The sequence below is a fragment of the Lampetra fluviatilis genome, chromosome 2, assembly GCF_964198595.1.
Source record: "Lampetra fluviatilis chromosome 2, kcLamFluv1.1, whole genome shotgun sequence".
Classification (NCBI taxonomy): Eukaryota; Metazoa; Chordata; class Hyperoartia; order Petromyzontiformes; family Petromyzontidae; genus Lampetra; species Lampetra fluviatilis.
Window position 1 is genome coordinate 35,863,670 of NC_136276.1, and position 15,333 is coordinate 35,879,002.

Genomic DNA, 15,333 nt, shown 5'->3' on the forward strand with positions numbered 1-15,333 from the left:
ACATACACCGTTCATTTCAAAATGATGCCTTCATTCAAAGTATCATTCGTTGAATATTGTATTTTATTTATGAAAACAGCGCAGTTTGAGAAAACACACATTTAGACGGCATGTTACAGCCATCACTTCCTCTTTAATAGCAACAATGCCAGAGATTAAGCAGGAAACTAAAGCAGCAGCGCATTTAATATCGTGAGGCTACGCATGATGTCATCGCAAGACTCGAGCGGCACGGTCACAACTGCCACGTTTCGTCCCGTGAAGTCATTCGAACCTGGCAGAAGCCGATCTCAACGAAGCGCTGCGTCTCCTCCGCTCCCACGCAGTCAGGAGGACGGTTGGGCCATTACCGGCCAGCGGGCACCACCACGTGTGGCTGCTCGTGACCCGGCACCCCGGTGTCTGGATCTGCTGGAGTCGGGTTGTGCGACGTCGCGTTGCCCTCGCAATTGGTCCGAGCGGCGCTCTCTGCTTCGGATTGGTTCTGCCCGTTATCAGGGCTCCACAGCAGCCTCTGTGGTCACGCGGGCTCGGAGTCACAGAACGTAGGTGAACGCCAACCCCAACACTCGCACACACGCGCCCGTGTTAACCCCCTTCCCCCTACTACGCCTACTCAGCGGGGGAAATGAACAAGGTTCACAGGAAACATTCTGGTGTTCAATGCGTGGTGCTGATAGCCTGCAAATTGCATTTTGCAAATCGGCAACTGAATTTTGTTTTGTGCTTTCCATTGATAAATGTGAACTGATGATATGAACAGCGTTTCAGTCAAAGTGGCGGTGGTGTGGCGGTTTGTACTGGCATCTTGCTTTCTTTCTTGTGGGAATCATTTCGACTGACTTCACTCAACCACTGGTCAATCGACTTTGACCCATGATTTCTACCGAATGCTCAGTTTTATTCCCATAGCGAAATGTTGTTCAAAGTTGAAACGTGACTATGTCTGTTTAACACGTAGGCTTTCGCGACCAATATCCATAATAAAGGTTGTTTGGGTTAGATCGCGTAAATATAAATGTGTCGTTAAACCCGCCACCACCCGACACAGCCAATTAGTAACGTTTGTCACATAAACAGAACGTGCCAATTCCAACACACCGATGTGCTGTACTAGTAACGAATTGGCATGTTTTGTTTACGTGAAAACCCTTACTAATTGGCTATATCGGGTGGTGGCGGGTTTAACGACGCATTTATATTTACGCGATCTAACCAAAAAAACCTTTATTATGGATGACGAGGTCTGGCAGTACCCTTTTGCAAGGCTGAATGTCAGCCGCGGCTGAGGCCTGGAAAATATCTCCACAGTGGGGGAGGAGGGGGGTGGTGAGAGTTAAGGGGTCACAGAATGTAAGTGCTAGATGTTTCTCGATATTAGTTATTGTGGCTCACACCTGCAATTCAGGGTAATATCGATCATGCTCGTTGGGGTGCAAGGGTTGGTGGCTCACGTAGACCTGTGGGTTGTGAGGTGGGTGGCCATCTCCTGGGTTGGAGTCAGGAGTTGACAACATTACATGGATTATTGAAACCATCTGTGCAGCACTTTGCTATCCCCATGCAGTGAGTTTTTTCTGGCCCCTCGGGTTTCCTCCCACGTGTTAGGAATTGAATTGGCCGGACATGGCAATGCAAAACGCTGTTTAAAGAGAGTCTCGAGACTCAGTCGAACATCTTCTTTGGTCATTTACTTTTGTTTACACTTTCAGCATTTTGCTTTTGCTAAATATATAAGATATAACATTGTTATAAAGTGTGTATATTATATAGATTTTCTTGTAAAATTGTACGTTTCTTCGTGACCATTTGCAGCATTCACGAATAATACAGTATACCTTAATAAACATGTATCATGAAATTGTGGTAATAATTAGTAAAGAAACATAGCTTTTGAAAAGTATGCAGAGTGTTCATTAATGAGCATTACAAAATAACTTCTTTGGGCTGATATTTACATAAATTAATTTGTCGGTTTCCATTTTAGTGCATACATATAAATAAATAAGCACGTTGAACTAAAACAGTCTCAGTTTCCATCGCAAATCTACAGTTTTCTAACATCCGGATTTATATATAAACACAACTTTAAATTCCTTAATTTTTTTTACCAACCTTCCTAAACTGCCACACCCGGCCCTTAATCAGGAACTAAGTCCTGAACGAAGATTACATTTTTTTGAGTTAAAATGTAATTTTCCCATATTTCATTACATAAATTTAAAACATAATTGGGTGGATATAATGAAGTAAGACTCGTATTGGAGTAAAACTTAATGGAGTGAATTTGAGGCATTGCTGTTACGGGAGTGATGTGGTGGTGGTGGTGTCACGGTTCACACATTTGGACTTGCAATCGAGAGCTCGCCAGTTCGATTCCATACCCGTGGCCGCTGAAACGATGGTGCAAGTTTCCTTAAAAGTTCCCTTGCTTCTGTCCACCCAGAATTACAAATGGGTACGCCACAGTTAACCAATCAGCTGTTTGTGTGGCAGGGTAGCGTCTTTGTCAGCGTGGAAAAGGAGACCAAATCACCTCTGCAGCTCCCTCTAGCGGAGGCCCTTTCGCCAGCAGTGCCGTGAGAAAGGCATTTCAATGCTGCACCTTTACCTACTGTACCTTTGCTTGCTGCTGAGATATAAGCGCGCTGGATGGGCGTGTACTGACAAACTGAGTGGACTTTCATTTCTGCATTCCCAGCAAAAATCCCCTTGCAACGGGTCAGTGCATTCATACAGTTAAATGGAGCCACAGTTGCGTTTTAATAATAAATAATAACTTTCTAAATGGCCCCGTTTAGCGGTTATGGAAAATGCCTCCTGCAATTGAATGGGTTACATGTGATCCACATCGCTGCTGCTGCTTCTCTGACGGTCCAAATGCTGCCACATTTCTATGTTGTGTTAGAGAGCAGACCTCGGAGTGTTGGCACACGGGGTGTGCGGAGGAGCGTTGCCGCAGTGGTCAGCGGACGTTGCTATGAACCCCGAAACCCGAGTTTGATTCCCGCCCACGGCTGATATCCACAGCGAGAAGTGATAACTGAACCGATCCTGGGCCGCACCCATCGCCAACCCGCACTGACCGTGCTCGACGCGGTGCATGGAGGCCCTCGTCAAGCAGTGGATCGATAAGGGGCTGCACATCACCCGTTACCAATTTGCATAATTTGCCAGCTTCCATCCGTCTGTCACACTCTCCCAAACCGTACGTCGGAAGGAGACATCCATAGATCCCAAAAAAAAAACGTGTCTTGCCGAGGACACGGCTGCCTGAGAAATTGCGTCAAAGGTCTACTAATGTACGTAACTAATAGACGTAACGTTGCTTTGTGGTTTTGAACGCACGTGCTGGAGCCGGCAAAAACGTGTTAATTTATTAATGGACTATCCGACGCTCAGGTGGAGTCGGAACGTGCAGAGTCGGCGTGGAAACGACGTCCTTCCATCGCACACGCCGTGCTCGCGATCGTGATGTTGTTTTGCAGCTGTTATGGTTTCATTGTGGTTGTGATTATATTGCCGTCGTGACGGTTTTCATTATAATATGTTTGTAGTTGCGGTTACGGTTGTGGATTCAGTTGTGGTTGTAAAATGCGTGTACATCTGCCTTGGTAATATGTGCACACGTGGTGTTGATGATGATATTAACATTCGTATTGTTGACATGTCATAATGTTGTTGATAGTGATATATTATTTTAGTTGATGTTGGTATCATCAGTAATATTGCTATTGATACGTAACATTATTGAAGTTGGTATTGTCATGTCATTTTGGTTGAGGTTGTTGATTGAAATTACTGTATGCCAGAGGGTGCCATTTGGAAACAAATAGCAAGAAACGCATAGTGCTCGCAATCCACTGAAGTTATATCCCACGTTGCAGCGCAGGCAGTGCTCGTTATCGTTATTATATCTTCTTCACTGGGGCACTGCCTGCATGTGGCGAAGAATCCCACGACCCTTGTAGACTTGAGCAGCGATGCTGGAAAGCGTCACGCACGCGGACCGCTCCTCCGCTCAGTGAGAGACACCGTGCGCTCCCTTCACCAACCCGGACTCACCAGTATGGTGAAGTATGGCCAAATCTCACCCCCGCCCCCCTTCCACGACCGCCACACCTAAACCATGGCTGACAACCCCCAGCCGCTCGAGATGCACCGGCCGTTGCGTCAGCTGGGGTGGTGAAGGAGCGGGTGGTGCTCAGAATCACTGGTCATGAGCAGGACACCTGGATTCGATAGGTTGTTACGCCGAGCACAGGCCCAACATGTCAAGCGGTCAGCCACAAACAGCTCTAGTACAGATGTCGTGTGTATGAGTACTAAAAAGCGTTCCTCGATTCGAGCAAGGTTGCGATAAGAACTTGTGAACGGAGATGCTGATGGGAGAGGGAATAAGCAGTAAGAGAAGCGGGGTGACCTACAGCGTGGCGGATGAACATTCTAGATGAGATGAAACAGTCTGGTCGACCGTTCCCCACGACAGGGTTCGAGCAAGGCCGTGCTCATCCTGCGCTTGTGTGTCCGCTGTCTCCGCTGCGCTCCAAGGGAGGGTCCGTGCTGTCGCCATCGGCCGTGCAGCTGGACCCCGCCGCCGCCGCCGCTCGCTCTCAGGCCGCGGCGCTGGCCCAGCTCGTGGGCTGCGGACACTCCAGCAGCGAGTACCTCGTGCGCTGCCTGCGCAGCCGCTCGGCGCTCGCTCTCAACGCGGCGCAAGCGCAGGTGCGCACGCACGCACGGACACACGGACACACGCACGCACGCACGGACACACGCACGCACGCACACACGCACGGACACCCGCACGCACGGACACAGATATGGAAGCACAGGCATGCACGGACGCATGCACACACAGACGCACGCACACACCGACGAACACACCGGCAAACACACACACCGACGCTCGCACACGCATGCAGGGATACACGTAAGCACGCGCATGGACGCGCACGCACGCATGCATAGGCTCAAGCAAAATACACGCACACACAAGCATGTACACAGGACTAGGTCACGGTTGATGGGGGCTCAGGGCTGTTAGAGTTAAGGGGGCCCCTCTGTATTTGCAATTCCTTCCTTCGCTGTTTTACCAACACCCATGCCTGATGTGCGATGCCAAACACACCATTGTTGTTTACTCTCGTTATTTCAGTTCCAGTCTTTAATTTCCTACGCAAAATTGTCAGCCGTTTAAATTCCTCACGGAACATTTTCCGAGGCCCCCAAAAATATTTTCAACCCTCGGGAAAGATTTTCTGGAGCTCAGCCCCAGACAGCTCTGGCTAAAATTAATCCTTGCAAAATGTGGAAGGCAAATCGACGTTAAAGCAAACAACACTGTTTTTCTTTCGGCCCATAACTGGTCGTAATACGCGTAGCGATACGATGCCTGTAAATACTAGTCCCTCGTTTCCATCACTATTAACCAGTACTGTACTTATTTATTTATATCTGCGACTGCAGCCCCTAAATAAACGATGAATACTATTTTTATTTTAAAACTATTTTTTATTTTACCAGGTTAGACGCACTGAGCTACGTGGCTCTTTTTCAGAAGCGACCTGGCCACAAATGACAGCTCAACGAAGCGGCTTATCATCACGTGGACATTTATAGCAGCCAAATACTCTAAACGAGTGTTTCTAAATGTGGGGGGGGGGGGGAACCCGGAGGACCCATAGAAAAATCTACGCGTACTAATGGTTTTGTTTTTTTTTCATTTTCTCAAAGTGTTGTTTATTAATTTGCTTTGCTGTGTTTGTTTTGAGAGGTTTTTTTAATGGAAAGTTTACAAAAGCGGCAATGAAGCGTTTTGCTGTTATCGACTGAAAACACACTCCCACACACCCACGCAGCACACGGCAAGTTGCGCCACAGTCCGTGAAGATAATGGTTCTGGGAGCCCCGCTACTGCTGCTGCACGTGTCCCTTGTGCCAACATTGTGGTCGGCGTAGCGAAGCATTGTCCATCACTCCGAGTTGTGACTGCAGCGTAAACCACTTCTTGACTTCAAGAGCTCAAGTTGGTCCTCACCCAGAGAGCCGGTTTAATCATCGCAGCAATAAGAATGCCGCCACAGCGGTGTAACGGTCAACGCGCTGGACTTGGAATTCGGAGGTCGCCGGTTTGATTCGGTCTCCTGGCGCAGGAGTTGAAACAACGGTGCCGGTCTCTCAAAACCCCCGGCCACCTCTCTTCTCCACCCAGCAGTCAAAATGGGCTCAACCCACGGTCGATCGGCAGGGCGTCTATAGTAAAAAGGGGGGGGGGGGTGTGGGTACAGCGCAGGTACTTCCACATCCTGTAAGACGTGTGGTGGCCATCGACCAAACACCCTCTAGCAGAGGTGCATCTGCCAGCAGCGCCAGGAGAAAGACATTTCGGGGCCGCACCTTTTCCTGTTTCCTTTATCGCTGCCGTCAATATTCAGGTGCGAATCGATGCACATCCCACAGTATGTATGCACATTGACCTTCTTTCGCAGCATACGTAGCCAACCGTGCTCATTTGAAGTGCAGGGGAAGGACAACAATCTAAATACAAAAAGCAGTTCTTAAGAAATTAGTCTTCAATATAGATGATATCAGAAGGAAGAGCGCATTCCAGACGGTCATAGAAGCACAGGATGGCGGTATCCAGCGCCGGGGATTATTTTCTCGCAAAAAAAAAAATGTTCCGTTCCAGCTGCTGAGTGGCGAGTACCTGCAGCGCTGGGCCGCAGTCGTCGATGGCCACTTCCTGCGCGACATCCCCGCGGAGGCCGCTGCCCGCGGGGCCCTCGCCGACGTGGACATCGTCCTCGGCGCCACGGAGGACGACGGAGCCCTCGGGCGCTCGCGCCTCCCGCAGGTTCGGGGGGGGGGGGGGCGATGTTTTATTTTCGCATTCGTCGAGCGACGTCGGCCGCGGGCGATCCGCCTGCGGGACGAGGGGCGTCGTCCTCGTTATGTCCGTAAGCGGGTCGCTACCTCGCACGGATTCGTCGCGGATGTAACGATGCAACCCCGGCGCCCGGGTTCGTCGCTCCGTCTCCGCAGAGGGCGCCCTCTCGGACGCGTTCCGTCTCTTTGTCTGCCGGTCGGTCATTCTTGTTGACCGTCGACCATCATCGCCTTCAGCTACGACGCGTCCGGCCCAAGCCATCTTACTTTTCTTAACCGTGATTGTAATGTCAATATCACGAGTGTTCTCTAATCTGTTTGTTCTCTTTCTATCTTTCAATGTAATTCCAAGCACGCAATGCCCCATACTTCTTTGCATCTTTTTAAGTTGTTCTTTCTGGTCCGGGTCATCATCAGTAATGCGCGTGGATCAAACATTCTTCTTGAGGCACATCGGCACCGTTGTTTTTCAATATTCAGCTCAGTTTTCTAAAAGCCACTCCAACCAGACCTCATCCACCACAGTTATTATATGATTGACGCTTGTTCACCCAAGAAAGTCTCAACGAGTCCCGTGACTCTTTTCAAGGAGGTTCCTGCCAAGTGTATTGCAGTAGGAGGGAGACAACTGCTATGAATATTACAATTATTATAATTTGGGGGTCATTTTTTCCCCCCGCAACTTTGGACCATGACACGGGCAGCACCAGAGACCTACTCTTGCGAATGACGCCACGGGATCTTTAACGTCAACTGCGAAGAAGAGGGCGCCTATTTAGCCGGCCGCCGGGCTCGAACCGCCAAGCTCTGCACCAAGCAGTCGGCCGCATGGTAGGAGACAATTGAACCACAGTTAAGCGATGCCTTTGCAACTAATTATTTCATGTTCAGTAAAATATGTGCCAACTGTGCACAGAAAAACACGTATACAGTCGAACTGTATATTAATCCATTTCACCAGGTTTCCTCTGTAGATATTTAATACATTTTTAGTGGTTAAAACACATGAGAATATTGCATTCATGCCAGGATCTCAAAACATATAAACAAGGTGTTTCAGCCAAAGTGTTGCCCGCTGTAGCTTTTGGCTCTCACAATGTGATTTGCTGGAAATGAAATAAATGTAAGCAATATGAGGCTGACTGGTACGAACGCCGGTTGGCTCACTGTGTAAAATTACGGTCTATGCTTATTTCGCTGCACCGACGTAGGTATCAACATCGTCACCATCATCGTCACTCATTAAACACTCATTTATTGGCTGAAGACATCTTAATATACAGAGGACTGCAGAGCTGGTGCGAGTGTCTGTGCCGCCTGCTGGCTGCCTTCCCGCTCGTCTGTGCAGCGCCACGTTACAAGTTGTGTTGTTGTTAACTAGAAAGTTCACTATACGTATCTTATTTGATAAATCAAAATTCACCCGGATAATCCCTTGAGATGGAGCATCTCATTTCGTTTAAGATGGAGCGTCTCATCCATTGTCAACGTCACCCATCAGCCGTGACCTTCATGATGTCATGATGGAGGAACGGCAAACATTTCGCAGAATGACGGCACGTCTTGATATCCGGCCAAAAATGTTCGCCAGATGCGGAGTGAATTGTGGAGACATAAATCATCATCACGTTATAGTATAGTGGTTTAATATTGTTTAATGTTGTCAAGGAATAAACAACAGTCCTGTTACTAAAATGATTACTGGGTCAATTTAACCTCTTTTTTCATTCTTCTCCACGTTAGTAGCTGAACAATAAATAAATAAAGGATTGCGTGAGCAACGGCACAAGCAACAATCAACTAACGCACCTCAGTCACCACCAGCAAATGCCTTCCAGTACAAAGACATATTATCTCTTGGGCTGATGCTTTGGGTCGTATACCTTCTTCAGAGCAGAATGCCTGAAGTGTAAATCATATACAAACTATTTAATGTAATATATTTTGTTGTTGTAAATTAGCGTCACTGATGACGACGGCAGCTGAGGTTCCGATTCGCAATTGGCACGGCAGTGCCGCTCACCGGCACGGCACCGCTCTTATTCACCAGCCTCAGACTGCCGTGGGTGGGGGCTGACGACGGCTTAGCCCCCCCCCCCACCTGCCTGCCTGCCTCCCTCTACACAGGCGGGGAGAGCAGAATGCACGATGAAGAAAAGCGGATTGTGAATGATTCTGTTCAGAGTTTAACGTTTGATTACGGATTGTTTAACATTGAACGTGTTGTGACCCCCACCCGTGATTTTATACCCCCCCCCCCCCGTGGTTTTACATGCCCCACCACCCCTATTAACAAGGCCCCGTGAAAGATGAGTTTTTCTGGTCACATTCTGAAGTTGCCCTGAAACCGACGCGTGCGCTGGCGTTCCGCGCGTCCCGCCGGGCGGTGTCCAGGTGTTTCCCAGGTTCACCACGATGAGCTACAGCAGCGCCGGCTTCGACGTCGCTTTGCAGAAGGTGCTGCGTGGCGCCGGGGACAGCTCGTTTGCGCGCGACGCCGTGCGGTGGTTCTACAAGCGGGGAGACGGCGCCGACCCACCTCCCCTCGCCGCCGACGAGTCCTGGCTCCTGAGCAACGTCTCGCGGTGAGCGGCCGGCTGCCGACTCGGGTGGCGGCTCGGTGGCCACGGCCGCCTGCCCCAGCCCGGCGTTGGACACGAGTGCGGCGATAAACAAATAACCCCTTTAGAAAAATACACGGCGATGTTAAGCGCGTGCTGAGCGAGACAAATGTGTCTCTTGTGCGTAGTTTGTTAAGTTCTTTAAAAAAAATTACGTGTTTTTTTTGTGTCCGTTGATGGTACGTGGTGGCAGGGACTACGACGTGGTCTGCCCTGCTGTGCACATGGCGGAGATGTGGGCCTCGCGCGGCAAAGCGAACGCGTTCCTCTACTACGTGCCGACGCAGCAGTCGTGGAACACGTACGCACACCCGTTGTGCACCGGACACCGTGAACGATGGCCCAGTGAATGCCTGTTTGGGGCACAGATGGCGAGCTGTTCCTCTGCAGCATTCTGCCTGAGCAGACTCGAATGCTTCCTAGCCAAGGTTAACACGTCAGTGCATTGGCTCTGTCCATCTGTCTGTCTCTATATCGGCGACAACGATTACGCTTGTAAAGATGATCCAATGTAAATTCAATTTTTGTGTAAAGCTGTGTTGCAATGAGGTACTGACCCCATGGAAAGCCGGTATTCAGCAAAACTTGGCAATGAAAAACCAGCGCACCGTAGATAAGCTTTTCGGCCAAAGCGTCATCACTTAATATTTATACCGCATCTCCTACGCAGTAAGTCTCCAGGCAACCTGCAGCAGGGGACCCCCAGTGGCAGCTGCCCCTGTGCAGCATAGGGTGAATACAGAACTGGCCATGCAGGAGGGCATTAGTCTGCCAGGAGGGGGCGATGTTGCTACCAATCCGGCAAATATGTGAAGCATTTACAATATATGTGGCCCATGTCAACGCCGCGACTCCACTGGACACAGCAGTGGCTCTCCGTAGCGGTGCCCCGCGAGAGTCGTCACCGTCATTGCCTCCTCACCGCCCCCCCCCCCCCCCCCGTCAGCCTGGAGTGGGAGCCACACAGCGACACGCAGCTGGCCTTCGGGGTGCCGCTGCACCCCGAGAGGAAGGGCCGCTCCTGCGTGGCCGAGCAGCAACTCTCTCGACACTTCATCGGGTACCTGGCCAACTTTGTGAAGTCCGGGTGAGGAATCCTCGCGGTCGCCACGCTACACGCTGAAAAGGCATTTATACTACGCCTAAATGTACACATATATCTATCAAAATGTATTGGTACATAAATGGTTTATGCTTTTCGATGCAATATTTTTCACCTGCTGTGATACAGGGATCACAAACATAAACGTTGACATTGACATGGAAATTAAACAAAGCTATAACGTGTGCACGAATCGGCGTGGAGAAGTACACGCTTGGCATTGCACTGAGAGAAAGGAAAGGGCAACACGTGGGTTAGAGAGCACACTTTGAAGAAAAGTTAATAGCTGAGGGGGACGATGGTCAGCGGTCAAGAATAATACAGTGGCAGGCAAGTAACGGAACGTGTCCCAAAAGACGTTCCCCAAGGAGATAGAGCAACGAGATCGGCACGTGTGCAGGCGCTGGATGCATCGGGACAACGTCATGAGTTCTGCCGGCTTAGGGGGGGGCCTTCGTCTAGCAGTGGATAAATCATGGGCGATGATGCTGATGATGTGTAACTGTGGTGTTCTGCAGAGGCCAGTGGTGTGTATGGTAATTAGTATTGTAATCCGCGGTGCTGAGGGTTCGTGGTATTTCCTGTGGAAGAGTCACACGGCGCCGTGCGTGCTGGCGCTGCGCTCGTGTCGCGTGCCGATGCAGAGACCCGAGCTTCCCGAACAGACACGCGCGTGGGGCCGGGAGCCGCCTCCTTCCAGCGTGGCCCAGGTTCTCCCTCAACGAGGCGGGAGGCCTCTACAAGGAGGTGCGGGCTGGCATGCGCAACCACAGAGGCCTCAAGATGCGAGAGTGCTCCTTCTGGAAGGACTACGTCCAGCCTCTGATGGCCGCCACAGGTGAGGAGCTCCCTTCAACGCTACCAAACTCGCGCGACTGTCACGGCCAAAGAAAAAGATTTTCACGGCTCATCGGATTACTCCGGGATAAATAAATATTCTGGTCCTGCCAGCTCACCATGAACTTCTTTCGCACCGTACATAGCCAGCTTTGCTTATCGGAGGTGTGTCCTGGTTGAGCCTCCAGAAATTGGGTTTCTTAGCTCTCTTTGATGTTTTGGATTTCGCTCATCTAGTTGAGCTGCGTTAGGGGTTGGGCGTGGGCAAAGCTGGAAAAGGTGTGCAACATTCCACTACATCAGTGCTCCTGCGTGGCTGGGTTAATGGATTTCCCCGTGTGTTCCTCAAGTGTTTCTGTGCCCACACATTATCTGGGTGGATAAGCACTGGTCACAGAGTGGTACTCATTTTATTTACCCCAAGCGGATTGAAAAGGTGAGTTGACCCCTGACTGGAATTTGAATTCGTAACCTTGCCATTGCAATCCATACCCTCTACCGCTTGCACCAGCCGACCAAATTATATTTATCCAGGAAAGCCATGCTGAATGTCAGATCTCTTTTTCAAGGCTGGTCTTGCATCGAGATGTTTGACCTATTCTATTTTAAGGAGTGAATTGCATATAAGAAGAAGCTAGTGCCCAGAGAAAATCCACAAATACAACAAGGGATATCATTCAAAAGGTTCACACGGACAAGTTTCAAAATTCTGCTCGCTGCTTTGGCATGGCCACCTTGCAGCCCAGCGGGTTTGAGAGCATCATTGTCGATGTGATCCACCAACCATCACCTCCAAGCGCTGGATTACAGGCGTGCACCACCACGCCCGGCTGTCACATGAAGCATTCTGTCAAGTAAAGCCGCAATGGAATGCATAATGGCTTTATATATATTTTTGTTCTTACATGAGGCAGATAATGCCGCAGTTTGTTAATTTAACAACTACCCCTTGCATATGAGACGTGTCTTGCACATCTGTCCGTGAGGGCATTTATCCGGAGTCTCCACAGCCCTGTCATGGAGAAGATTTTATTTTATTTTGTATTCCCGCGCGGAACACTGCCGCTCCCAAGAAGACGACCTCTGCCTGGTCTTGTCTATCGTAATGCTTCTAATTTTTGTCCTTTGACACGATTGACATATGCGATGCCAGTACATGCAATACATGACATTGAACACATTGCGTGGTGTGAACAGAAGGCCAAAGCTTGGAGCGCAAAGGTTGTTTTTTCAAATATAAACAAACTATTGTTTTAATGCAGAATTTCTTCCTGTCACGTTCAGTAGGTGTGCGCGTTTGTAAACAAGCACGTGGTAGTTATTGAATATTTGCATGCACAGTTGGAATTGCTGCAGCAATGAGGCAAAAATATTTAACCTTTTAAAAATGCGTGGGAATTGCTGAACAAACGCTGAAGAGTTATATTTCTCAAAGAGGTTTGGACCCGATGGGACAGACTAGGACCTGCACTGAACAGAACTCCATCCAGGCCGACATTATTCCTCTCATTCTCAGAGTTATGAAGTGTTCACGAGTGTCGGAACGAGCTCGTGCAGTATAATTCTTCATTTTTCCACGTCACGTCCTAATCCCCTTCCTTTTGAAAGAACATTCCACCATCACTTGTAGAGGCACTCTGCAGGAGTGAGGTGACAAGGTGTGAAGAGCTATGCTCGGCACGGGTTATCGAAGGACAATCTCACTTTTTTGCTACTGAGATGGCCTGGCCTGCCCTTATTGCTGCATTCTCAATCATGTAACCGCGCAAATTAAATTGCATTGAAGTTGATTTCCACTGCTGTTTAACTCATCATCATCAATCAGCCACGATCTATACACTGCTGGACAAATTCCCCCCAAAGCCGTTGTTGTCACGTTCTTTCGATGCAACAATCCAACCAACACTTGCACACGAGCCGATCTTATCGCTCCATCTCCGCCGTGGATGCCTTCTCTGGCGTGTTCTTCCCTCCTCGGGCTGCCACTGTCGTTAATCTTGACCACCAGCCGTGATCCCTCCCAGCGACGTGCCCTGCTCGAGCCCACTTATTTTTCGGAACAGTCAATGTGATGCCTCTTGGCTTGTCTTCTGATCCGTGTGTACAGCTGCTATGGGTGAAAGGATGTACCCCTCTGGAAAGTCAATCAATTGTCATGACTTAAAGGGCGCAATATGATTTATATTTCAACTTACTTTTTTGACATTGTGAGCGTTAGTAACGGTGCTAGTGTGGGGTGATGTGAACCCATTACTCGTGTCCTATACGAACCAAAAACGCCGATTATTCTGCACATAGTTTGATGCATTTTGAATCAAAGTTTGAATTGCTTCACTCTTCTGCTGTGACATGGTTCCGAATCAGGCGTATTGACAAATAAAAATGGAACAAAAGTTGAAATGTGTACAAGTAAGCGTGGAAAAGTGCATGCTGGGAATTGGGCTGAGAGACAGGAAGAGGTGGATTCGAGATGATACACAATGTAGAGGTATCATAATTACCGCTAGGAAAAGTAAGTGGGCTTGGGTGACGCACGTCATTTGGGATGACGACTGGTGGTCATGGCTAACGACTGGGTGGTGCTCGTGATAGGAGGGTATAAGCCTGAGAAGGCACCTCCTGTGCAGGTGGAGCGATGAACTCAGCAGAAGCTCGACGGATTGTTGTATGAGATGAATGTCAGAGATCAAGCAATTTTACATCATGCGACACAACGCACGGTATAACAAGAAGACGCTTGCGAGGGCTCAGCCCTCACAATAATAATGATTTCGATTTAAAGCTTTCGTGACTGCAGGGATTCATCTTCTTGGTTCTTTCGGTAAAGTCACGTAGAAGGGAAGTAATAAAATAATAAAAAATAAAACATAATAAAATAATAATAACGATACCCGATACAAGTGAGCAAATTAGTTAACGGACGAATTCTAGATTTAAAGCTTTCGTGACTGCAAGGAAACGTCGCGATTTATTATTTTATTTCAATTATTAGAGCTATTATTTTATTATTTATTTTTACCTACGTGACTTTACCGAAAAAACCTAACGGACGAATGTTCCACGCAGGAGGAATCGGCGAGGTGGAGCGGCAGTGGAGAGAGGACTACCACGCGTGGCGCCAGGAGGCCCTGCTCGAGTGGCGGGTCCAGATGAGCAACTTCCGAGCGGCGGTCACAGGGAGCACGGCGACGGAGCGACCCGCCGCTGCGCCATACGTGTGACCCGCCACCGAGTGCCGTGCCACCGTGCGTCACCGCCACCACCGCCGTGATCTAAACTAGGCACACGATAAGCTACTTCTATTTTTGCAGATAACTTTTACTCTCCGGACTTTTGAATGTGAAATGTAAAACATGTTTTAAATGCCGGGTTGATTGCGTATAATCTGCTTTTTGTTTTTCATGGGAAGCTTCTGTTGGTGCTTACTTTTGGTTAGCGGTAGGTCCTGCGGCTATAACTTCCCGGGCATCCGGCGATCATCTCACACGCACCGAAAACGTCCCTCGCGGAGTCTCTGGCACCTCGTCTTTAAATAAAAAAGCCTCTGTACTGTGCGTTATGTTTGAATAAAAATGTTTGCAATTCACCATGTTTATTTGAGATTGTCACTTGCGGTGCAGCCGGTGTTCTAAAAGCAAGACTCCTGCCAAGGGCTGTGGCCGCACCCACAAGTGGCTCGGAGCAACACAGCGCCTCGATTGATTCAAGAAGAACCGTCGGTGATCAAGAGTCTCTCAAAACTACATCAGCTGATACTGTGTCAACATTTGGGTTTCAAAAGAACGCACATTCCAAAGGAATTCAAATTCCAATGTCAAATATAGTTTCGTGAGCGCGTGTGTGTGTTTTAAGTAAAACTTTTTCCAACATTCGGCAAGGAGGTTA

General features: G+C 49.0%; 1 protein-coding gene across 1 annotated transcript in view; it reads left to right on the forward strand.

The window, feature by feature from the left end:
* TG (thyroglobulin) overlaps positions 1 to 15,028 on the forward strand; it is a 111,000-nt gene extending 95,972 nt beyond the window's left edge. Inside the window, exons 42-48 of the mRNA XM_078866642.1 lie at positions 4,552 to 4,725; positions 6,692 to 6,856; positions 9,283 to 9,473; positions 9,703 to 9,810; positions 10,456 to 10,596; positions 11,256 to 11,449; positions 14,515 to 15,028. Of these exons, the coding sequence (XP_078722768.1) occupies positions 4,552 to 4,725; positions 6,692 to 6,856; positions 9,283 to 9,473; positions 9,703 to 9,810; positions 10,456 to 10,596; positions 11,256 to 11,449; positions 14,515 to 14,669 (1,128 nt within the window). The 3' untranslated portion in view covers positions 14,670 to 15,028. The remainder of the gene's footprint in view (positions 1 to 4,551; positions 4,726 to 6,691; positions 6,857 to 9,282; positions 9,474 to 9,702; positions 9,811 to 10,455; positions 10,597 to 11,255; positions 11,450 to 14,514) is intronic.
* The last annotated feature ends 305 nt before the right edge of the window (positions 15,029 to 15,333 follow it).